General features: G+C 37.8%; 1 protein-coding gene across 10 annotated transcripts in view; it reads left to right on the forward strand.

Moving 5' to 3' along the window:
- EHBP1 (EH domain binding protein 1) overlaps positions 1–26,762 on the forward strand; it is a 227,739-nt gene that overhangs the window by 132,882 nt on the left and 68,095 nt on the right. For all 10 annotated transcript variants that reach the window (XM_075496799.1, XM_075496800.1, XM_075496801.1 and 7 more), the window contains 4 exons: positions 12,619–12,797; positions 13,445–13,493; positions 19,613–20,527; positions 22,422–22,565. In XM_075496799.1, coding sequence (XP_075352914.1) covers positions 12,619–12,797; positions 13,445–13,493; positions 19,613–20,527; positions 22,422–22,565 — 1,287 coding nt within the window. The remainder of the gene's footprint in view (positions 1–12,618; positions 12,798–13,444; positions 13,494–19,612; positions 20,528–22,421; positions 22,566–26,762) is intronic.

Raw genomic sequence — 26,762 nt, forward strand, 5'->3', positions numbered from 1 at the left:
ATATAATAGTACATGCTAAAAACCCTTTCAAGTTCCTCATGTTACCATATTGTAGCAGTACATTTTTTCTCTCAGCAGCTTGGAATATTTTCTCTATTTATGATCTGCAAAATTTGTTCCTTGAGGTCAAAATCAGCAGTTTGTCACAAAGCTTTTAATATTACAATATTTACCATGTAACAATTTGCTCAAAATGTTTAATTTTTATTTATCTAACAATATACTTTTTTACTTTAGGGAATTTAAACTAGAAAAAAAAAAAGCTACTGAACAAATTCTGTAGTTCCAAATGTTAAGCTAATTTTTAAAATGTTGTCATTAATACTATATTATATTAAGGAAAACAAAAAGCTGTCTCTATGGGCAACATACTAATATTTCATTCAGAATTATATGAAGTAGATCCTGGGGATCATTCAGGAGTTTTACATGTGTAAAAAATGAAACACAGAGGAACTGACTGCTGTGTATTGCTGTAACACCCCTAGAACATGGCTAACGCCCAATTACTGCGTGCTTCGGCTTGGATGGTAATTACAATTGAGCCGTAAAATATTTTGACAGTTTCCAACTGTTGTGTGGTTATTAGCCAGGCATCATATGGGAATGAAGTACAGTGATTTGGCTAGTTTTATGTCACGATCTGCTTAAATAAGGACTTTCAAAATAAACATGTAGCGTAAAGTGTTAATCAACAGCAATATTTAATTATTAGCAGCTTTTCTTGACTTCTGCAGGAGAGAATTCCTCTTTCCCAAAGATTTTGATTTCTTAAATGAGACTTGCCATACCTTTATGCTTCAGCTTTTCATTTACAAGCTTTTACTTGTTGAGTGCTAAAAGCATAACCACACCAAATTTAATTTGTAGCATGAAAATTATGTGTGTATTTTTCAAGACAGATTTGCCAGTGTTGAAGCTAGAAAAGCTTGTGTTAATTATATATTATAAAATAAAAAGGGTATTTTCATTTGACATGTATTTCTCCTTTTAGCTGCACAAGTCCTAGCAATTAGCAAATTTGGATGGTGTAAGAATTCCTGGAAAAATATATGTTAAGCCAAGTGGCACTTGAAGTGCTGTTACTTTTACATGTGTTTTTATTTTGAGATGAAACTAATAAAGCAAGGATATTCAAACTCCATGCAAATTAAGCTCCAGATTGTTCCAGTCTTGTTATGTTCATTAAGCAATTGAATCCTTGAGTAGTGGCTGTTATTCCATGGGGGCTATTCACAGAATAAGGTACTATTCAATGAGGTAAAGATAGCAATCTGCCTTCACACTGCTTAAATAATGCTTGTTCTGTTGGGCAACTAAAACAAGAATATTCAAGTCTGCCATTCCTTAATTTTTCACTTGCTTTAATAATACTTTTTGGGTTTATATGTTGTTTATGAATGGTGTTTGTGAGTGAAGCACTTTGTTTATGGTGTAGAAGAATTTTTCAAGTTTTATCCCCTTGTTTTTTCCTTAAAACAAACAAACAAACAAACAAACCCCAGAACCCTAAAGTAATTATTGTTTCCCAGTTCACTCTGCTTGTGACATCTCTGCTGACTGTGACTGAGAGCTGAATCCAGTTGATGCGGTTACCAGGGTTGCTTACATCTTACTATAAGCCTAAATACACTAATTTCACCCAACTGTAATCAGGTGGTTTCTTTTGCTGACTATTGTCCTGGGTTTGACCTGAACTCTTACCTTGCAGGTGAAATAACCTTTCTAATGTATCCTAGATTTTAAAGTTTCTTTGTGGCTTTCTGTGGAAATGTGCTGAATGGGTGAGAGCCTTTGTCTTTGGTAGTGTTCATGAGGAGCAGTTCGAGTGGTGGGGTTATACTTCTTTCATAGCCAGTCTCCTAAACAACTAAAAGATAAAAGACATACTCTGTACAATTATTCATGCGGAGGATTGTGTTAGTGGTTATTGAACTTTCTGTCTATTCACATAGCTATGTGCCAGGAAAAAAGCCAAATATACTGTGCTTTGCAAGGAAGTCTGATTAACACAGCTGAATTGGTGCATGAGTTGCTTATGAAACAAATAATATTGGGACCAACCGCAGGCTTAATTTTTAAAATGGGAAGTATTTTTTTTTTTTGGTGGATGATGTGAGCTGAGACACCAGTGTGAGATGTGCTTGGTGGGAAACGGGGGTTGGCTAGCTTGCTTCTCTGCTGCCGGAGAGCAGAGGGGAGCTCTGCCGGGCTGCTGCTCACTGGCGGCAGCAGCCTGTGCCAGCTGTGTCCTTTCCTTGTAGGACCAGGAGTTAAGAAACACAGAGAAGGTAGGTCTGAAACACATCTTAAAAGATCATTTGGTCCTTCTGCTTGCCCAAAGACAAGTTCAGCTGTACGAAATGAAAGATTTCTTCAACACGTTGTTAAAGACCTCCAATAATGAAGCATCCATGGTTTTCCAAGGCAGTCTGAGTGCTTCATTATACTGTCTTATAGATTGCTCCTTCTAATGTCTGACCCGTTGCAATTAAAGCTTGTAACTTCATTTTGGTAAACACTGGCATGGGGGACAAGGGGTTTTCTTTCTTTTTCAGAATTTTACGTGCTTGAAGACTTACCACGTTCCTTTCCTTTATAATTTTTTCATAACATAAATGACCTAAAAATTTGCTCCAGCTTTCTTCATGGTTTATTTTTTTCCCTGATCTTTCTTTGCGTTCATCTTCCTTACACTGTGTTGCACAAAACTGAACATAAAATTTCTGTTGCGGCTTTCTTGATGCTGAGTGGAGTGGGAGAGGCAGTACATGTCTTGCAAGCTTTATTCCTGTCTGTACATCTCAGTATGATGTTTGTCTTTTTCACAACAACCTGATGTTGTTGACTTATGTTCAGCTTAAATAGACTGTTTCCCCCACATCCTTTTGTGAAGCACTGTTACCTAACCAGTTCTTCCTCATCCTGCATTTATGTAAATGATTACTCCTTCCTCTGTTGCACTTGTACTTATTGAATTTCATCCTGTTTTCTTCAGACCTTTTCTCCTTTTTATATGATCAGAGTTCTTCTAGTGCATTTGATGTGCATCCCAGCTTCATGTCTAGTGTATCATCCACATTCCGAATTCAGACTTTCAACACTGAACCCAAGAAACACGCTTGCAGAACCCCTTTTAATGCATAATTCCAAGAATCATTTAAAACTAGTCTTGGATATAGTTTTCCAGCCTGTTTTGCACCTATGCTATGTGAGTCTCATTAAGGCTCCATTTTCCATGCTTCCTTATGAGAGCATCGTGAGAGACAATAAAAAGAGCTTAACTACAATCATAATATGTTAGCTGCTGCTTCTCCCCTCCCCTGCCTGCTTCTCTCTTATAGAAGGAACCTGGATTGGTTGTTATGATTTGTTGATGACAAATTAATGTTTGTTGCTTGTCTCCTTTTTAACTTTCACATGCTAAGAAGCAACTTAATTATTTGTTCCACCTCTTTTTCGTTAGTTTGTCTGCGTTCTTCTGAGTCGTCTTTTTTTATGCTCTTAAAGACTAGAAGCGAATGTAGTCTTTTCCTGCTCTTCTAATATCTTGCCCATCATCTTCAAATTTTCAAAGTGACCGTTAATTTCGTATGTTGTTTCATATTGGTTCTTCCAGTACCCTAGGATTACATTAAATGTGTTCAGCTATTCTGAAAGCATCTGGCTTATCTAAGCTGTTTCCACACCTGGCTGAAATCTGACCTTTTTGTGTCTGATATTAGTAATGCTAGCCTCCAACTTGCATCTGACTTGTAGAACAAAGGTTGATGAAGAAAAAAGAAAGGCATTAAGCATTTCAGATTTCTCCCCATCATCTATGGGTAGCTCCTCCTTACCACTGAGTGGTGAAGCAATATTTTTATTAATCTCCATCTTGTGATTGTTTGCATAGAGTGGGCTGCTGATGCAGTAATTTATCAAGGCTAAAAGTCACTTTTTTCCATTAAATTCTCATTCACCCATAGCTATCCTAAGGAGATTTCTTGAGATTAGCCATCTTTATGCCTGATCTAAGCTCATGGACACCAACACCTCATGCAAGATTGTAGAATATGCTTATTTTATTTCCACCCTCAGTTAAGAAGTGTCCTCTGGAATTCAGAGGCACCACATCAGGTTCTATGCCATCAATACCAGGCTTAAAAATACCAAGTGCTCTAAACCCCTCCACACAGAGATTGTTTGTGCAATACCTGCACAAATCTGGCATCGTGTTGTGCTCTCAAGTACTTAAAACAAAGATTTCTCATAGGCAAAGACTAACACTTCCATAAATCTGCCTATGGCTGTGCACTAACACAAACAATGCAGTAGATTTACAAAACACATATCTGTAAAGTTCTGTGGAGCAATGTCACCTTAATGATACAACTTGAGAAGGTTGCCTGAAAAAACAAGATGTGTTGAAATGTTCAGAAGAGTGGGAGAATAACTTGCATTTATTTAATGGCTAATGTCAAAAGAAATTCCTGCAAAAGCAACAAGAGTTCACTGTTTTTAGGAAGAATTGGCACTGACTCTCATTTTTAGTTTGCCTTGTGCTTTCTTTTAGAAGAGATTCTTGTGACCTTTTCTGACAAGCTCTGACACTTCCATTGTTTGCTGCAGGCCTTTGAAATGTGGCAGAGATAGCCTTGGGCCCAGGGAGGTGCGTTTTGCTAGTTCAGTTCACATTTAACAAAGTTAAAAGCTTTGAAAATTGCTATTCCTCATCTGTGGTTTAAGTTGCTTAATTCTGGCAACCTGCCCAAAACCCTGAACGTTCCCATCATGGCAGAAAGCCAGGGATTGTGAGCCAGCAGCATCCTGGTAGCTCATCTGGGCTTCCAACGCAGATTACACAGGAGCGGAGACTTCAGCCTCTGTGCCACTGGGGCAACTGGAGAAAGGAAGGTGGACACAAGGAAATTGCCCATCTTCTGAGAGCAGAAAAATGAGGCCCCATCCCTGCATGTGGCCTGTTCATACTGTTATATTACAAATATATGTAATCATCAGAGAATGAACTCAGCATTTGCTTCTGCTTAATGGTATGAATTATATACCTTTTCCTGGTTTTTTTAATTGAAAACATGTTGTTCAAGACACAGATTATGCGACCTCAGGGAAGAGAAGCTAGACGAGCCTCAGCCAGTCCTTTTATAATAGTTGAATCTGAGGAGGAGCTCACTATGGCTTTTTTTTTTCTTGGCTATACTGACCATCAGGTGAAATTACTTGCACATAAGTAGCCAATTCATTATGTTGTCTCAGATTTGTTTCTCCTTTACCAGCTCATTAACATAATCTTCTCCTTGCCTTTAGCTTATAAATTTAGGGCTCCTCAACCTGGTGAGGTAGCTACCCGCACTTCTGTGCAGTACTGTTATTCTCTATTAAGAACATCCACAGGGGGAGGTAGTTGTCTTGAAATAAACAGCCTGTCTTGTTCTTAATTAATTCCCATGAGCAGGCAGGCTCTGTGCCCTGTTGCCCAAGTGAGGAAATTGTCCGGTAGTTGATGTGTTGTGGCTTGTGGTTCTGAAGGTTTAGAGTTCAGTTCCTGAATACTTAGGGTTTTTTATCCTTTTAATCCCCAACAATGAAAACCAAACCAAAACCCTAAAAGATTATGCTAAAGAAAAGTTACTTCATTACTAGACAAAGTAAAAGCCGAAAGGAGGCTACCAGATAATTAAAAAAATTATAAAATGAAGTACTTATCAGTTATGAATTGCCAGATTTAAGGCATTCTCTGTTACTCTGTTAGGCATAACTCTGTTTTAAGGCATACTCTATTACTGTAACCTGTCATCTTTGTGCACTATATGCCTGTAGGTTGTATACATGTACACATTTCAATTGTATGAGTATGTACCGTGATTTTCTGCTGGACCACTTCCTCAGTGCTCGGAGCAAAAGTAACTAGACCCTGCCTTTTTTTTTGTGGAGTTGGAAGGTATTTAGCAGAGCACAGTCTCTTCATTATGCCGGGTGAATGCCACAGAGAGCCTGAACAGAGCTCACAACATAAAACTGGTGTGTGACACTGAGCAAGGTACCCAGAGCAGTGTTTGAGGCTACAAATTATGTGTTCCTGTCTTTGGGATGGCCAGGTCTTAGACTTCATCTTAACTTGTCTAAGTCGGGAAGTTGGTTTTTGGTTATTCTGAGCACTGTCACCTGCCCCTGGAGTCAGGAGGAGTGCTTTGGTGGGATGCCATGGGTGCATACACCAGATTCACATTAGGTAGCATCTTTGAGTTCTTGTGGTAGTCAATACACTTTACTGGCTCAGGCAAGTTATTTAATTCAGACTGTTTCCCTATTTGTAAAATACCAGTTGTGAGTCTCTTATCATATCAATATATTAATTCACCCATCACAGAGTGCCCTAATACTGTGTGATGGCTATCAAGCCAGAGATCACAGACAAGTTGAAATGCTATGTTTGATGCAGCATTTGCATCATACTGCTTAAATGAAGTTGAGTGCCATACACTGTAGGTTAAGGATAATAAATAATGAGCAACAACTTTTTGCCTTGAGAAGCAAGATAGGCACAGTGTGAGAAGAAATGGGTAGCGATGATTAGAATAAAAAATACCATCATCATATTTGTTTGTGGGGTTGGACAAGTAAAAGTTATGTGGATGAAACTAACTCAAGCACAAGGGACTTGCTAAACCTTACAGGCTGGGACCAGAAGTGACGGCATGTTGAAGGACAACCATTGTGTATATGATTCAGCATGCACAGCGCAAACTGTGTAAGTTTAGACATGAGTCAGCAAGGGAGAATGGCAAACAGCAGGAAGCTCTGGCTGTTTAGGAGAGGGAGTACAGTAATGGGGTCTTGTGGTGTGTGTGCTTCTTGATGGCAGGTGTTACCTTCATCGGTTCTTCTTGGGTCCAAAGTGTTCAGTTAAACACAGCATCATACAGCTTATGACATGGGACCACCTGTTGTCTGTTCACCTCCAACTAATAAAGTGAAAACATGTTGAAAGCACTAACCCCTCCCCAATTATTTTCAGAGGCAAGTCAGTGTGGATTAAACCTTGCAAGAAATTGTTCTGTTCCCCAGCATGTCACTCCTCTCCACAGTGCTGCAAGCAAATAGGTGCCTTTTGCAGATGGGTGTGATTTGGAAAACTGCAGAGGAGGAGGACAGAATATCCAGGTGGCTTTGATCACTTGCTTTTTCTTCCCAGATTAAGAGGGTCCACCATTCTTGTTGTCTAGAAAGTTATGTTTGTTACATATCCTGGCATTTTAGGTATCATGTACATACTCTAGCTGCTTTCCTTTCTTTTCCCAGGCATAGTTTGGAAAAGCTCTTTCCAGCCCCATGGCCACCAAAGTATATAACAGGCAACTGAAAACCCTTTAGAATGAAATAGTTTCACCTACTTGACCAACAACTAACTTGAGGCATGTCCCAAGGATTTCACCTTCCTTCTCACCTGGCCAGGTTCAAACATGAGAGCATCATGTTGGCTCGGGCAGATGTCTAAATGTTAAGGTCATGATTGAACATGGACTGGTTTGGTTGTGCCAAAATTAAACCTGTAAAATCATAAGCAATTAAAAGCTTATGCCTAAGCCTTTTAAGATAAAAGTTTGTATTTTGTTGTATATCCACATTAGCTGTAGGCACAATCAGAAGAGTGAGGAAGGCAAAGTTTTAAGATCTCTGATGCTGGAGAAACCTGGAGGTTACCTAAATACTTGTTATTAATCATAAATAGGAGACAAATTCAATGAATCTATAACTCGTACCAGGCAGCTAGGTTTTCAGATCTCCTTCATTTTTAGAGGCAGCAGGGACTAGAGACATTTTGTGTAATCATGCACCATGCCATGCAAATAGAGAGCAACGAAGTTAAAGAATGTACTCCTGAACTGGTAAGTTTGTGTATCAGAGTAACAGGATAGCAGAACTCCTAACATTTCCTTCCAGGAAGTGTGTATTTTCTAAAACATGCATGCACTTCCCTCACCAGAAGCAAAGAGCAATGCCACTTGTATTTTGGTGTGTCACTGAAGCCATCATAACGTTATGGTGACCTGCTACTTAAAAAATAACTAACTAGCCTAAATAAAGAACATCTCAGCACAGCTGGGTCATGAGGAATTTTTTCCATCTTTGGAATAAAACAGAAAGCAGTTTTATTCTATCTTTGCAGACTTGATTTCCGTATTCTATTTCAGTCCTGATACTAGTTAAGAATCAGCTTTTGACTTATGCCCGGACTGTTCCACAGCCCAGAATAAACAAAATTGAATGCACGTTGGATATGTACAGACCTTGCCAAAGGCATAAATTCTATTAAATGAGCCATATTCAATTTAGAATACTCCCGGGCTAAGCAATTCCTATGAGTAGAGCCCTGTGTTGTTTAAAAAATAAAATTCTAGAGTATCATCTTGATGATATGAAATTATCTATTTGACTGAAATATATTTGGGTGTCTTATTTATATTGCACCTTTATACCATTTTTCAGACCACTCAGTTCAGCTGAGTTTCCCAAACTTTTTCTGCATCCAGCCGCATGCTGCACATTTTGTCGCCTAGTTGTGTGTTACTTTCATTTACCTTAGCTTGCATTTTAATGGCTTCATGATTTTCAGTGAGCCTAGACAGCATTGTAGTTTTGGTAGGGGCAAGGGAAAATCCCTTTTACTTTGCTCAGTCAGATAAGTAAGAGACCGTTGCCTGTACTTGCTTCTCAGGGAACAGAACTTGTTTGTTGATTGTTTGTAGGTCTTCCGTATTCTGACTTTCAGCCCTGTCTCAATCTCCACTTCCTCTCCTTCTGTAGTTAATTACTGTTCCTAGGTTGTTCTCTCAACTCCTTTCCTCTTTGGGGAGTTGTGTTCGTTAATATAAAACTCAAACCACATAAGTCTTCTACCCAGATTCCCACAGCTGTTATGTACTTTTTTTTTTTTTTTCCCCCCTCCATATTCCTCTGAGCATCTTTCTCTTCCAGCCTTCAACACTGCCTCTTGCTCTCTTTAAACTCCTTTACCCCCACGCAACCTGTCAACAAGCTCTTGAGAGTTGCTCAGACTGAGCTCCTACAATCTTCATTCTGGCTGCTGCCCAGGTCTCATACGAGGGCTTGGTTCATAGCCCCATGTTCCCGTCACCAGTTCCCGTCTTGGTTTTCTTCTCCTGAGTGTTGGCCTACGTGTGTCAGAAATGCAGCTCAACCCTCACTTTGCAAACCATCAGTGCACCTGGTGCTGCGTTCCTGAGAGCAGCAAAACAATTATTTAAATATTTTGAAATGTAGGGATGCAGCCTAATATTTAAAGCTGTCGTTCTCTTGTTAACGTAGAGTAATGGTCTGATGGGATAATCTCCCAAGAGGAAAAATGCATACACTAGAAAACATATTAATTAAGCTTCCAGAACATGTAAAAGGAGACTAAAGTAAAGAAACTTCAGTTCTTCTCTTGACTGTGAAACAAAGATATCCTGAAGCTAGTGCTGACTCCAGCTGATAAATCCACCCAAGGGATGCTGCATCTAGATCTGAGCTAGCATGCGAGGGACCAGCTCTGGAGCCTCTGCACTTGCCGTGCAGTTAATCCACAGCTGGATAAAAATCAGTTGCATTAGATTCAGTAACCTACTGATCAGCAAGCAGATCTGGCAATCTGTTGTGGAAATCTCATGCTTTTTAGTGGCATTTCCAAACAAATTCTCAGGGACTTCGGCTTTTGAACTCAAAAGAGCCAAGTCATGACTGCCGTGTGGTTTAGAAGAATTGTGTAGTCAGTGCTTAAAAGAATTATGTAAGAAAAAGCTAATTAAATTTTCATTTCATTCGATGGGTTCCTACCAATCTTGTAGAGCAAATATATGCTAGAAATAGGTACTTGGTCATAATTGTGTTTGTACTGAACCTGTCACTAATATGTATAACCTACAGGTATCAAAAGAAAATGTTTTTCATAATGATGCTTCACAAAAAACCCAAAACTAACATTTGTTAACCCTTCTAAAAGGATGTCAAGTGCTCATGCACAATTCTGCCATTACTCGTGTATCTCCAGTGTGTCTTGAGTTGAATGCTTTTATCATAGATAAATAATGAAAGCTTTTACTCAGGTGATGAATAAGAGCATAACATTATCATAATATTAACTTCACCTTTTTCCAAAAACCTGGAGTACTAAGTCTGGAAAGAAAGCCATATCTAATTTCTGCTTTATCAGCTAGAGAACAGAAAACTGTGTAAGTATATTATGCACATCCTAAATCTTGCATATTCTGGATAAAATACTTTTAGAAAATCTAAAGTAAATGGAAGGACAAACATGGAAAAAAGCTGCAACTTAAGTATATATTTTCAAGGAATTGTAATCTAGATTTTTAAAAATTAATAATTTGTAAATAAAATGCAAAATTCTGCTAAATTTATTTATTTAATAGCTTTGAATGTCCTTTTGTAAAACTTAGTTTTAAAATCAGTTACATCTTCAGTTCGTTAGATGTGTAATTAAGGCATTTGAATGGTAATATTGCCTAAGGCCATTTCAGAGTTAACCAGAAAGTATTTAGGTGGTGACTGGAACATTTAACATTTCTGTAGAGAGTTTCAGCAAAAAGTATTAAGACTTTATAGTTGACATTTAATATATCTGGTAAGCAGTGCTCTATGGTTTGAAGAAGTAGCTCTGTGCTTTAAAAATTTGTTAAAATATCATTTTCCCACATCTTGATAGTACTATTCTAATTATTTTTCTCCCAGCAGTGTTATTTCCATATATATAATTTAGATAGCAAATATATTTTAAGTAATGTAGTACCTTAAATTTGGGGTTGGTGGTAGTTACTGTTTTTTGCTTCAAGTTGTAAAAAAACAGGAGAAAAACCTGATCTTAATTAGATCACTCTGAATCTGGAGTAACTGTCTGGCAGCTCCTAAGCAATATTTGTTTCTCTGATTAAAATCTGATGCATGGTGAAGAAAGTTTATCATTTATTGCTGCTTTCTCTTCGGTGTTTTGTATATCCCTGTTAAGTTGTTAATACAGTGTAATGATGAGACAAATATCTCTAAATAACGGATTTGTTCATGCTGATTTGAATCGTTGACAGGATTAAAAAAAAATCAAAACACTTGTTAACAAGTTATTTTGTACATATGATCCCGTATTTTTAAAAAATCTCAGCAAGGTATACATTTTGCACTTTCTAAATAAGTTGGCAGTGATTCTATCTGATGATGAGGTAGGTTTGTTTATAAAACAACTTTTTAGGGCTGACTGTCACAGTAAATGAAAAATTACTTTCCTGGTTCTGTACATTTTCTTCCCCAAAAGCAGTGAAAACATAAATCAGTTGGTAGCTAGTAGCTAATTGCTTAGCACTGACATACTTTAGTCAAGTGGGGGCATCGTTGGTCTTTCACAAATAGGTAATATGGCCAAAAGGATTTACTTGTTAAACTTAAGTGGCTGTACTAAATACTAAATTACTTGCTCTGTTTTTGTCTTAATTTGGGAACTGTCTAGCTATAAGGTACATAAACAGCGTGTTTGTTGTGTATATATGTTTTTAATTATATTACATTGAAAAAATAAGTGGGCTCAGTTCTTTCCCTGTAATTCAGACTTTGGATTTATGTCAGTCAAATTCTGTCTGTTTAATTACATCTAAGAAGTTTCTAAAGTGACAATATTTTTCTGGTGAAATGAGTGCTTATTTCATGAAAACATCAGCTGCAATCAGTACATTCTCTGCTGGACTTGAGAAACAGCGGACAGTCTGACAAATGCCAAATGTCTGAAATATTTTATTCCATTTTAATTCTTGGTTTGTGCTAACAAAAATGTTACTAAAAGTGTCAAAATACCCTTTTGGGAAACGGTTGTTATTAGCTAATGATACTTGTTAGAAACCACCCTCTGATAATGATTTACCGTCGAAATTCCTTTTCCATGTAGAAAAACTAAAGCCTGGAAGAGGAAGCTCTTTGGGTATGGTTGGAAGTGGCTGTTTAGAAACACCGTGCTGTAATTAGTTTTATGCAATCGTGCACTTAAACAGGAAGAGCACAGCAGAAAACTTTACGCCAGAGCCTATAGGATATGAATGCATTAATCATATGTTGCAGACACAGCGACTTTGATCCCCACGCCTCAATGGTAGATCGCAACTCATGGTAGACTCTGCCCCTGCTATGCCTGGCTTTTGATCCAGTCGCAGTGTTATCTCCATTAAAAGTGAAAGGGCTTGCGGGGATGCTTTTCCATGGCTGCATTTTGGGAAATCTGTTCAAGGGTGCGTATCACGGGCTGTGCAGGACTATGCCTTAAGTATTTCAGCATGGTGTTTCCACTGGTACAATTCGTGGCCTGTTCTCCTGTGTAGATCTGGAATCTTGTATAGCTACATCCTTTGGAGACAAGTGCCAAGGGCGACGACTGGAGATAATAACTTGTGATTTGTGTCTTTTGCAAGTTACAGTCATTGTAAACTGACAGCTGTGAAGAACCTAAACTCACATCAAAGGATACAGATCATCTAGTTAGGTCAATTAATGTTAATTCTCATCTTCCATTAAATGCTTTTATCTTCTTGTCTTTTTTCTTTTCTTTTCTTTTTTTTTTTGCAGCCAAGCCCAATACCAAGTCCTGTTTTGGGGAGAAAGCCAAACGCTAGTCAGTCACTGCTTGTGTGGTGCAAAGAAGTTACAAAAAACTATAGGGGAGTGAAAATCACCAATTTTACTACATCGTGGAGAAACGGTTTATCCTTTTGTGCAATATTACATCACTTTAGACCAGACCTAATGTAAGTTGTATACTCTCTGTCTTCGTAAGCTAACTATCCTAGAAATATGTAACATTTAAGTTTATGTAAAAATCAAATCCCTGTTCGTTTCAGGTGTTGAACTGTTTTCACCATTTTCTTTCATGCAGGGAACCATCCTTTCTAAGAAAACAGATTTATGAATGCTCAAACTTTATGACCTCTTTGCTCTCCCTTGTTGCATAAACAATTGTTTCTCCCCTCTCTGTGATTTTTCTTCTTCTTAATCTTATACAAAGAACTGACTTCAAGATGATTATGAAAATTGTGCTGTTGTTGAAATGAGATGAGAGGAATAAGCCTGTAGCTCTTTATACGCTGACAAGGGCGGATTACCTCCTGGTAAATTTGGTTGTCAAGGCCGGCGTCTAGTCCCTGCCTTAAGTTCTTTTTTAGATGGAAAGCTTCAGGCAATGAAACATGTAATCGGTGTTAATTTATTTATTTATTTATTCCTTTAATTTTCCACACTATTAGTTTTGTTGATTGAATTGCTGTGAAATTGCTAACTAGCAGCTAGTAACAACTGTATGATATTATTGTATGTCAAATTTTTAGATTCACTTTGTTTTAAAACTGCTGCTTTTATCAAATACTGTACATACCCACTGTGCCATTTTCCCCCTCAGTGACTACAAGTTCCTGAATCCTCAAGATATTAAAGAGAACAACAAAAAGGTAAGAACTGCCAGGAAAAAAGAGACACAGCTTCAATTTTGGCTTCACTGCAGGTTTTTATTAATTTTGGGAAAGTGTGGTTGTTTTGTAAGGTCATAACTGTGTCTCACAGAAGGTATTCAACCTCCCACGGTTCAAATCGGATGCATTATTGACTCTAGTTTGTCATGGTCTTTAACATTCACAACAAGTGCAAGGCTGGCATTAGAGTTTAATATTTGTATGGCCTACATTAACAGTGAAAGTGGAGGATAGGGCTGGCCAGCCTTCTGTGATCACTCCTCTCATTTTTCCAAGCAGCCACATAATTAAAAAAAAAAATGAAAAACGTAACTGCTCTTGGTTTGTCGTATGGAAGACTTCTCTTTCTGTTGCTTTAACGGGGCTCCGTGCATCAGTCATGGTCAATGTTGCTTTGAGGGTGATTTTTATATTTTAAAAGATAAAATTTTACACCTACTTTTATACTGCGCAGCTGAGCGCAGTAGTGGATGCAACATGGAAAGTTTTGGATAAAAGTGTTGAGACAATACTTTGCAAATAAACCAAAATATTAGCAGAATATTTTATAGCATTGTGCTGAGCAGCTGTTTTAAACCATTCTTTGTACCTTTGTGACGCAAAGATGTAAAAAGTTTCTCTGGGAGATACAGGAACTCAGTTTGGGAATCACTAGAAGACTTTTTATTTCTGCTCACTATTTTAGACATGTTACAAACTTCGGTTGAGCCCTAGGGACATGTTTAGAAATGGTAATTTTCATGTGAGTCACTGATAATAAAATTGTTCCTGAAGATCATCTGAAAATTGTTTTTAAGTAGCTATCTTCTCAATGCTGTGATTTGATTTTTATACCGCTTTAAAAACACTAAGCTGAATTGGGATGAAGGTATACAAATATGCTTTGAGTAAATTAGGTTCAATATTATATAGCAAATGTAACTAAAGAGTGTTAGATTTGTAGATACGTGGAATTTCTGAAAGTGCTTTATTAAAATTCATTTGTGTTTAGGGTAATTATATTTTAATGTGCCTGCACACTTGTGTTAGCCAGGGAGCTACTTGTCTTTAAAATAGTACTTAAGTATTACAAATAATGAAATATCTCTGAGCTGCTGTTTAATGAGTGATTTGGCCAATTATATCTTTTTCATAATAATATGGGGTCTTATGATGACCTAAGTGGATTATCCATGACATCACAGTGTTTTCTGTGACCATATGTTTTTGTTCTTCAAGTTTCGTTGAGTGTCTGGGCTAATTAAGCCGGATTATAAAAAAGGAAAAATAGATTATTAATTTAAAAAGTTAATGGTATGATCAGTCATCTTTTCTTTATGAAACTGTGATGGCAAATGGTGAACTTTTTAGCCCATCTCTCTTAACAGGATATAGTTCCCAGGACTGAAGAAGTAATGATTGTTGTTATTGTGCAGTTTTTTTCTTTCATCACTTTGCAAGCCTTCACCTGACAGCTACATTGAGTATCTCAGTTGCTTCCTGCAGATTTATTTCCTGGTCTCACACAGTTCTGCCTGATAACCCCGCGTGCCCTTGGTTGGAGTGAATGCAGCACTGGCAACAATGGCTGCCTATAAATTCCATGCAGATATGTAACACATTTGACAATGATTCCTCCTAACCAATTAAAATAACATCTATGGATGAATAGGACAATTTTCTTTGTCTGAAGCATCTCTCCCCTCTCCCCCCCTTCCCCCCAGGAGGTAAGAGGTGACTGTGACCATAGATTAAAGATTAACCCATAAGAGTATATCTTTTAGAAATGCGTGACCTTGTTTGTATTTTAATAAAAGAAGAAGAAATCTTGAGACAACTATTTCAGTGCAATTACTGTGTATAATTACACTTTGAAATGCACTGTTGCAAAAAGCACATAATCGGAGTTTCTTTATAATGCACACTAGTCATTTGCGAAATTAGTGCTGCCACTGATGCTGAATAAAAAAGGGTATTTACCTGTGACATCTGATCTTGGCCAATATGTCAGTGCGTTACATAGTTGGGAAATGGTTAGAATACTGCCTGTGGTGCTTGTGCTGATGGATCCCGATTGATGTCTGTCAATCAGCTTGTCAGTAAATTAAAAAAGAAAAAACTTCATCAGGAGATAAGTAAATAAGTTTAGTGTCGTGAATATACATACGTGTGTGTGTGTGTATGTATTGTAATTTCCACAATATAATTGTATCTCTAAAATAAACCCCAAAAAACCCAAACAACTACTCCAGATTACATTAGCATCAGTCAGAATTCACATATATTTTCGGTGCATTGTGCACATTGCAAATTCAAATTTCTGTGAGGAACAGAAGAGAAACCAGGATTATCTTTGAGAAGGTTAAGAACATTGCAGGGATACCTTCCAAGCTGATCCAAAGAGTTGTGGTTCTGCTTACATGTCATATATGTCTAACTATCCATATAGCCTTCCCAATAACGTTAATCAACTAACTTTATTTACTGCGTCCATTTGATTATTAGTAAATAATAATGAAAAATGTTTAAAAATTACAGCATACTGGCCGTATAGTCCCTTATCAAGAATAGAAATTTTTCATATTGCTAATAACATGTCCTGCACTTTAAAAATGTAACCTACTAAACTACACTTGGCTGGAGCTTGGAGGGGATAAAAGGGCGAGAAGTGGAAGGGCACAACAGTATGGTTATACTAATGAACTTCTGTTTTTAATTACTTTATTGTTTAGAGAAGCTTGTTTCATTTGAGGGATTATTGTGTGGAAATAGTATTATATCTTCTGGATGTTTGATTTGCACTTTCAATTTTTGTGATGCCTTTTTTTTTGCCTTTTTTACCAGTTTTTGACCATTTCTACTAAATTCCTCAATACATTTGAACTCGAGTGATTGTCTTGACAAAATATTCCATTTCACAAGGAAGGAATCCTTTTAAAATATACATTTAAACAGAAGAATTCAGAATTACAGGGATAGCATTGACTCAAAATGGAAAAAATTCCTTACCTTTAAGCTGGCAGGCATTCATACTTGCTTCCACTATTTGAGTCCACAAAATCATAAGTACATATTTAATTGTGTGTGTAGGAGTTGCTTGTTGGCCTTGGTGGGATCATGCAGGAGCATAGTTAAACATGCATATAAACATTTGCAAAATCAAGGCTTAGTTATGCCTGTGTTTAACAAAAAGTAATTTGACTTGGAAAATTTACTCTGCTAATACCATGTTACAAACTAGTTACAAACTAGTTGGAAACACTAGGCATTTATAAATATACTGGAATATTAAGAAGCTCCCAGCTTTTCTAACAGTGAAGAAGAACCCATCACACAGTGCTATACAGACACGTACAGAACATACAACTGCTATTTATAGAAGTAATGACTGTAAAGCATTTGCGTGCCAATCTAGGTATCTAGTGCACTTTAAAAGCAGAGAAGCAAGAATGTGTATCGTCCAGAATGAGAAGTAGAGGTGATAGGAAATAAGTATCTGGCATCAGTGGAAAACTATTGTGTTTAGTCCCAAGCATCACTAGAAGAACCGAGCAGATAGTAAAAAGTGATTGCAGCTGTATCAAGATTATCCATTGTTCCAAATCCAATCCTTCTGCTGTAGCATTACCCATTCTAAGCAGGTGCCTTTCCTAATAACTCTGAAACACTGTCCCCACCTTCATTTTACAGACCCTGGGAGATATTCCTAGGATTTCATTTTGTTAGCATATAAATAAGAAATTAAGAGTATAAAAGAGTTCAGGTCAAGTCATGCCTATGGATTTTGGCTGCCATGGACTGCTAAACCCATCCTTAGGTCCTTTCATTCTTCAGGTGGTAACTCCCACTACCTTCAGTGTAGGGTAACAGGTTATTTATGCCACTGAATCAGCACTGACCCACTTAATCAAACAACAGATCCTGGTGTTACCTTTGGTCTGCAGTACAACACAGCTAGCTTGCTATGCTTTCATACCCAGCCTGTTTTCTGCTGGTGTATGAGCATTCATCATTCCTGGCACCTGCCATGGCTTAGGCTGCCCACCCAAATCCCTGCACTGCTCTCCTTTAACTCTCCTTTCTCTGTGCTCCTCATGTCTGTTCACTTCCACCTCTCTTGTCTCCCCCTCCTCCCATATCCAGCCTGATCCTGCTCCTCCAGCTCTGTGTCCCAAGACCAGGTAAATGACAGCTGTCCTTCTTCTACCATCTGAGTTCTTTCCATTCCCTCCCACCCATCATTTTCCTGCTATTCTGCTCTGTCTGGAGCTTTGTATCAGCAAATACAACATTCATGTTTTCCACTGCTACTCCTGTATCTAAGCACAGCTCTGCTTTTATAAATGGCATAACAATCTCTCATAATAAACCTTCCCAAGAAATGATACTCCACAAAGACCAGCAGTGATTTTAGGCCAAATCATTTTGCACAGGGAGAGCCAGAAGGGCTTAAAAATAAATTATTCAGATAATTTCTATGTCTACATAAACTCTCCGAATCATTTGTTATGGAGATATAAAAATTACTTCACCAAAAATGCTTTGGCAAGTTATACCTGAGCATGAGGGGAAGCATACAAAATTTCAGGAAGATAAATTCCAGCTCTAAGGAGCAGAGTTTTAAAAGTGGCTGAAATGAAAACTATTTGACCCTCAAGTGTAGGGAATGACTCCAGTACATTGTAATGGGAATGATAGCACCTCCTTTTCTCAGAGCAAGTAAAATAACAGAGTCTGCCAGGAGCCAGCCAGGCCAGACCCACGTTCTAACTCACCGTTGAACATTTACTGGTATGAAAACCAAGAGGATAAAAAAAAAAATAATTGATTTCTCTTTTCTTTCTTTCTTCTACCCTTCTAAGACTATATAAATTAAGGAAATAGTGTAAAACTGGGAAAGAGGTGAAGCCAGAGATGTGTGTTATTGTTTTCTTGTGAAAGGACAGGTTCTCGTCCATGTTTTAAATTTAGCACCTGTTTTTGTTCAAAACAGTGTAGGAACAACTGTGAACATTTTAGACCCCTTCAGAAAAGAGTGAAAAAGAGCCCCAGAATTACTGGGGGAGGAGAAGTCCAAGTGCTTTAACTGAGTGCATCTACACTAACAGGAGGCCTTTTTAAAGGCTTCCTTGAAACACAATATTGTCTTCCAGGGTTAATCCAGGATAGTAATAATTAATTGTAAATTGAGAAATGGCTTTAATTCTTCAAAACTAGAAAAACCTGATGCACCAAGCCCACTCACTTAAAGGGCTAGCAGAAGGAAGACAATGTGGCCTCACAAAGTGGTACAATTGCAAAAGGTTTTAGAAACGAAAGTTAAGTGGGAATGAAATTCACTCTCTCTCTCTCATAAATTTAGCATCAACAAATGTTTTTAAAATGCATTTGTTTGTGAGATTAATGTGATTTATGTCTTGTATCAAGTGATCTGTGGTGGTGCTCTTTTTGGCTATCTGGACATAGTTTTTCATCAACACAAATCACTGCAATTACATGACCAGGAGAAGGGAGAAGGTTGATCACCAGTGATAAAGCCCAAGATGGATTAGTGTCATGTTTCTTATATCTTTGTTCCTTATCTTAAAAAACCATCCTTAGTTGCTTTTTTCTGGTCCAAATCTTACACTTTTTTTATTTGCTTGTTTCCTGCTACTTGAGTGAGAACCATTTAAGATATTGGTAGGTTTTCTTAGTGCAAACAGAAGGGCTTTTAAGTTGCAGTTTCCTGAACAGCTTTTTACTCTTGAAAGTGGCATAATTTTGAGTAACCAAAGATTTTAGTATGGTAGTATGTTAAAAATATTTAAAACAATGCCATTTGAGTGTCTTTACTGGTCATATTCTCTCAATTTGCATTGCTATGAAGATACCCTGGAAGATATCTAGAAGCCATCAGGTAAAATCAAGTTCGGATTGGATTGTGCAACAAAAAATAGTAACTACTGTAATGAAACCTAAAGAATAATAAGTAACAGAGTTGAACCCATACTGTTCCTGTAATACAGGATATGTTTTATGCTTGCTTGTTTTGACTGTAACTTCTACTTGCATTGTTGAAATGTTATGATATGTAAGAAACTGACGCATTGTAATCTTTATTTTGTCTGTTTTTAAAGGCATATGATGGTTTTGCCAGTTTAGGAATATCACGATTGCTGGAACCTTCTGACATGGTTTTATTAGCGATACCTGACAAACTGACTGTTATGACCTATCTCTATCAAATAAGGGCGCATTTCTGTGGCCAGGAATTAAATGTGGTTCAAATAGAGGAGAACAGTAGTAAAAGCACATATAAAGTGGGTAACTATGAAACGGACACAAACAGTTCTGTCGACCAGGAAAAATTCTACGCAGAGCTGAATGACCTGAACCGGGAGCCTGAGCTGCATCCACCGGACAGTGCTTTGGCAGACTTTGCTTCTCAGGACGACTCCGTATTTGTAAATGACAGTGGTGTTGGCGAATCGGAGAGCGAGCATCAGACTCCCGATGACCATTTAAGCCCAAGCACAGCTTCCCCTTCTTCTCGCAGGACTCGAAGTGACACGGATCCACAAAAATCCCAGCAGAGCTCTGGAAGGACTTCTGCGTCTGAAGACGTTGGGAAGTGTAGCAGTACAGATACAATGCAAGCGCAACCTACATTGGGAAGGAAGAAATTGCTGATAGCTGACGCTTTAGACTTGAGTGACTTGGCACATGTCAGTGATCAAAAAGAGGATGCGTCTCCCACAGTTGCTTGTGAAGATAACGACAAGAAGAGACACCAGAGCTCAGACAGTACCATTGGTTTCTCAGAGCAAGAAAAGCTGGGACGTATAGGATCCACAGAGAGCACAAAAGCAGATCCTGGTTCACCTGTCACAAAGCCGAGTTTATCTCCTACTTCTAAGCTTGGATACTCCTATAATAAGGATACGGATCTTGCAAAGAAACCGCATGCTTCTCCGAGGCAAACAGAATCTGATTCTGACAATGATGCCAGAACGGCTCTAAATCACACAGATCAAACTGCAAAAACAGCCCAGGTAAGAAATTTAAACTTTCTGTATGCCTGTGAGTCAGAATGGAGATGCTCTTCAGGTTCTTTCTCCATGTTTGTGATTTACACCATATCTTCAGTATAAATGGTAAAGTGGGCAGTGTCTTTTTATTGTTGGGCAATACATACTTTGACTGAAAGTAGGTGATGCTGAAAAAGAGCCATTACATGAAAAATTCATTTATAGGAATTGTCCTACTGTTAATCTTTCCAATCTCTCTCCAATTAAAGGAAGTAATGTTGTATTCTCAACCAGCTCAAAGAAGATGCTTTCAAGGCTTTTGCCACCTTTCTTCTGAGTATTGCATGCTGAAGCAAAAATTGGAAAAAGACTTATCAATTCATTGATCCATATTCAAAAAATGTAAAGTTTTGAATACCTTAAAGTATACCAAACATATTTCCAAATCTTATCTGAGAAACCATATGGCCTTGTGAACATAGCCCACAATGGTGAGGCAGAAACTCCAGAATATTAAGTTATGCTGTTCATTGAGTGGCCTCAGGCAAGTTACTTAACTGCAATATCATTTTCCTTTCTATAAAGATAAAAAGGATATGCCCACCTACCTTGCAGATTTATTGTGAGGATGAAAGTTGAATATTATATAAATGCTGGGTATTACCAGTAAACAGTATCATCACAAAAATATGTAAAAAATATTATCAGCCCTGTTTACAAAGATGCCAAAGCATGCTTATAATTTTACCCCTGTGAAGAGCTTTCCTGAGTTTTGGCTTTGTTCAGCTTTGTGCCATTAACTCTGATAAGAAAAGAATATAGCCAGTCTTTTGCTAGTGTGGATTGATTCAAGTATTTTTACATTTTTTTCCTGAGTAAGCACCATAAAGATTCGCTTTGTTGCAAGAGAAGCAGTCCATGGGTGGGTGATAGTGGCCAAATGTTAGTTTCATAGCCAGCTAATTTCTTTCCTTTAATTAGTGAAGTCTCATGAAGTTTCTCTTCATCATCATCTTTGTGTACTGGATGAGAAAGGAACAATTTGGCCCATACAGAATAATAGAGCGGGATGAGACAGGTTGTCTTTTCTACGAAGATTTTCATGTGCAAGGTATAATAGACCCAGAAAAAGGAAGAGATGGCTTTAAAGACAGTTCTCTGTTGTTAATCTTCTCTGTATTTGCACATGGTAATAAAATCTGAGATGTGAGCCTCAGTCTTAACCTTGAACAGTCAATTGATGGTTAGAGTCAACCACCTCAATTTCCACGTGGTTGTTGCAGGAGCACAAACTGCAGCATCTGTCCCAGCTCTACCTCCTGTAAAGGCCTAGAGACACATTTTCCCAGAGCCTTCACAGTTGACCTTGATTAAGAAGTCAGCGCTTGGGAGTGTATATGTATGGGAGCTGCTTGTGTTGCTTATGCAGAAGGCCCCTGTCTGTTATTTCTCCTCTGCAGTATAATCAGTGATGTGTATGAAAAAGGGACTTTTCCTGTGGGTATTCATATGAAGTAGAAGCAGATATTTTTGCAGGTTTTTTGGCTTGTACCCGGCCTCTTTGTGTTAAATTTAAGTTATAAATGAGCGATACTCATATAAGTAGCCAACGAAGCATTATATTTGCATACATATTAAAGTAAATAAGTAAACACATTAAAAGTTGATAGAAATTAAGTTTTAAGGGGAGGCAAGAGAACTCTTATTGACATTATAAAGGCCTATGACTTTTTTTTAATTTTACATTTTGATCATCTTTACATTTCATTTCTATAGAATGCTCTGTCACCTCATGAAGCTGTAATCCATGTGACTCCTGACCTTTATTATATAGGAAGGCTCCTGGCTATTAACTACTGTATAAACATTAAGTACCCTGAGGCTGCCTTGCTGTTAATTATATTTCTTTATTTTTAAGCAACGAATGTTGTCAAGACAGGAAGAACTTAAAGAAAGAGCAAGAGTTCTGCTTGAGCAAGCAAGAAGAGATGCAGCTTTAAAGGCAGGGAATAAGCAACTAACCAATACGATCATCCCAGCCCGCAATAAGCAGCTGAATGATGTAAGAAATATTGGCCAGTATGGCAGTTTACATAGTTAAAATTTATTGTGTGTGCATATGCTTTTGTGGGGGGCATGTCCTTGCAGAGTATTTCTTTCCACACTGAATTGCTCTGATGTGTCATGTACCCTTAGTTCACTTTTAAAGCCTTTTTCTCCTGCTGTTATGGCCAACAGAAAGATGCCTTAGACTTCACTGGAAGCAGAGGTCTGGGAGCACCTTCTTTGATTGGCACTGCAGTTTCTAATGGGATGAAAAACAAAAGTTACTTGTTAAATGATAGTGAAGTAATTTATGCTATTTTTGATTACTTCTCTTTTTTCAGTTAATGTAAATGCATTCCCTGAGCCTGTGATGTCAGCTCCTTGCTGCTTCATAAGTGTTGTTGCAGTGAATGAAGCTGCTTGTGACAGTCTTGTAAAAGAGTTGATGGAACAATTCCTTTTTATCACCAAAGTTGATTATGCTGGTGAGATGGGAAAGTGGAGCTGGGGAATGAGCTCCAGTGTCGAAGCAGCTATGGTTGCACCTCCAGTGGCCTCCATGGTGACCTGGAAGGATGCATACTTTCTGGAGATGAAAGCTAATTAATTTTTATGCAAACCTTTGCAATGTGGGTTTTGTGATTCTAACTATTGCACATTAGAGACTGTACTGGCAACTGAGAATGTAAATGTAACTGAAAAATAATGCTACAGAGAAAGGCTTGAATCTTTACTGATTCACATCTTTCAGAGCCTAGTCCTGAGGGGCAGATTCTGCTTTTTACATAAATGGGATCATGCAATCAAAAAATTAAGACAGTGATTTACATGTCTTATTTCATTCTCTTTACTGTCTTGGATCCATGCTGTACTTTTTTTTTTTCCTTAAGAGTTCCTCTCCCCAAACCGATGCTTCTTTTTTCTTCAAAATATATTCATATATGCAGACAAGTCTTATTTGTATAACGATAACATAATGATTTTAAGGATTTTTTTTTATTACTTCGTATTTAAGTTTTTCCTAGATAAGTATATATTAGTATAAATTTCACTTTGGATTTTTTTAATTAGTTTTTCATAAAGCAAACAGCATTAGAGGAGGGATACTACAGGTACCTACTCAGGCAGGAACAACTGTAATTAAAGGTGCCTGACATTTTTTATTACAGGCTCCTATTTTCAAAGGTTTTACAACTTTGCTAGTATTTCATTGTTTGAGCTGAAATTTTCCCCATCAGCTCCGTGCCTCAGCATAGTATTTATAACTTTTTTTATTTCAAAAAAACTCTATTCAACTGTTTCTCTCTATTAGGTTTGATAAAGCATTGTTTTATCCATGTTAAAAAGTTTCTTATGGGAAGAAGATTCCATCCCCTTGAAAAATCTATTCAAAATAATCAAAGTTGTGTTAATAGCACAATCTTGTGAGAGAGCCTTGAAGTTCAGAAAAGTTGGTAAGTGTCAGTAAAAATTGTCTGTATGGACACAGCACAGCAAGAGCATCTTTCACCGTTGCTCCCCTAAGGATCGGGGCCCATTCTGATGCAGATCATAGTATTGGAAAGCAAAATTTTCTCTTTTAGACTCAAACTCCTGCTGATGAAATCCAAACAGGAGGAAAAGGAGCCACCCCACTGGCATGCAGTGGAGAGGTGTCCTGAGTAGATGGAAAGGAGGCAATGTGAAGTCAGGCAAAAATAGAGATTGTGACTAGCCCATGAAAACCAGCTGAAGGATAGGAGATGAGGACAAAGTTTTCAGCGTGAAAGTCAGGATTGCATAGTTCAGGCAGACGGGTTGCCCATGGGACTTCATTTCATTTGTTACAGGAGCTGAAAAATGAATTGGAGGCCTGCAGGAGAGGGAAGGGCAGTCTTCTAGGGCTGCTCTGCAGAGCCAAAGTTTCTTGCTGCCTCCATCAGAAGCTCTTTACAATGTTGGGAAGGTACCTTCAACACAACATACTCAAGGTGGCAGATTCCTTGATTTCTGATTTCCAACCCAAGATTCTTGGGGACTGATTTCTGGAAGCTTTGAAGGCACCCAGCTGTAGCCAAGTCAAGGAAAACCATGCTGTGAGCAAATGGTCCTGGCCCCTCTGAAATCCTGGGTGCTCTGAGCAGACAGGTAAATGGGCCCTCTTGACTTGAGTTGGCTGTAACATAAGAATAACAAAAGCTCCTCAGCTCAGAAGGGTGTGCAGAGATGTAATTTGGAAACTCTTAGATACGGTAGTGAAGAGTGCCACAGAAATGCTCTGGAAGAAATGAATAAATCTGTGTTCAGAGAAAAGTTTAAATAGTGTATTTTAAACAAGGTGTAGGGCAGACAGTGAATGATGAGGGTAAAGTGAGATATTGAACAGTTGTTCATTCACTGAACACTATCAGTCACGGGCACTGAAAAAGACAAGTATTCTGTAGGAAAAAAAGTATGAGTTATGCAATTAAAGACTATACGAAATGAGAACCAATGCAAGGTTGTACAGCTAGTGTAATTTCAACATTTTCTAACTTTTGAGTGCTTGACTTAGCAAGCTCAACATTCTCCTAATGCATTTCAGTGGGAAACATGCATTGTGAAAGGGAGTGTCTTTAATGGAGGCTGGTATAGTATTCATATTTCATATATTATATAAAGTTGATATATAATATATATTATATAAAGCAGGATATAACATTTACATCTGTTATACATATGTTACATACGTATCCATATATGTGTATGTTCTGAATGAGAATGTATGTATGCATCAACATATATAGATATAAGACAAAATACATCGATTTCTGTTTTTCTGTAACACATTTGATCTTCATGGAGAGGAGGCCTGTCTGTTTGATATAGTTATGCCAGTTTACTACAGGTCATTGCTTATTTGATTGTTAGAAAATAGTACAGACTTGTTTCTATTCAGTGTTTTCTGGTCATTTAGGTTAATAATAAGAACTTTGACTCAAAGCAGCGTTATATGTGTCAGTGTGCAGTAATGTGCAGTAGTGTGTTATCCAAATTAGAGTTACGATAATGAGAATCAGCATTTAGTAGTGGGAATTGGACTAGGCTAATTTTTGGGATGGATTGAGAGGGATTCAAAAGAAAATGGTTTAAAATAGGAAGATCTAATTTTAAATAAGAAAAGTTTAAAGAGATAGTCCAGGGCCAATACTTTCAAAAGTAATTCTTGAAGTTTGCAATTGCATCTTTTTTGATACCTTCACGGAAGAGCTTTAAGCAGCCCAGTCTTTCAGAGTGTGCTCAGAAAATCAGTCACCCCAGCTAAGCTAAGACTGCAGAGTCATTAGTTACTTTTGAAACTCTTGACTTGTAGGACTTGCTGTTAACACTTCACATTTGTCATATGAGAACTATGAATCGCTGTTTTCTTAGTAAACAAGCGAGAACAATATACAGTGCGTGGGGTTGTATTGCTGCTTGAGGTCAACAAAAGGGAGGAAATTTCCAGGTCTGTTCCATGGTCATAAATGCAGGTTACTTGGTATGTGCTCGACTGATTTGTTTTGGTAAAAGTCTTTTTTGAAAAAAACAGTGTTCCTGTTTCTCCTCTAAGCGTAGAGCAAATACCTTAGACCTTCTTCAGCCTAAGCGTTACCCTTCCTCTGGTAGAACCAATATTGTGTTGGTTTTTTTCAGTAGTCATGTACTCTGGGCTTGCTTTTTTTCCTTTTTTTTTTTTTTCCTTTTTTTTTTTTTTTTCCTTTTTTTTAAATCTCTGTTGTCTCTTTATTGACCACTAACTGGCCTCTCATGAAGTACTGGCTGTTTTCCCATGACATGTCCATTCTCTTGGCTGTTTACCCCTTTTTCTTGAGTCTCCTTTCTTGCTGCATTGTGCTTCCGTCTTCTCATGTTTGTGCTCTGGGGTTAGGCCCATGTCAGTATTCTCACTTGCTTTACTTTTTTTTTTTCTTTTTAACTCAGAAATTGATGAAGTTGTGGGAGAAGAAGGTTAAAGCACTGATTTTGCTCCTATACCTTTTAACTCAACCCCATTTTCCTCTGAATCATGTATTTCTCATTGCATCCCAAGCTATATCCTCTTTCCCTTCTTTACTTTGTGCCTTCTTGTTCTTTCCTCTCTCTCAGACTGTATTTCAGCTATCTGCCTTGGCCATTTCAGCTCCTCTCCTTCTCCTTTTTAACTTTTCCTTCTTAATACCTACTCTCTTTACTCTTCCTTTCCTTAGACACC

Source organism: Mycteria americana, chromosome 3 (genome assembly GCF_035582795.1).
Source record: "Mycteria americana isolate JAX WOST 10 ecotype Jacksonville Zoo and Gardens chromosome 3, USCA_MyAme_1.0, whole genome shotgun sequence".
NCBI lineage: Eukaryota > Metazoa > Chordata > Aves > Ciconiiformes > Ciconiidae > Mycteria > Mycteria americana.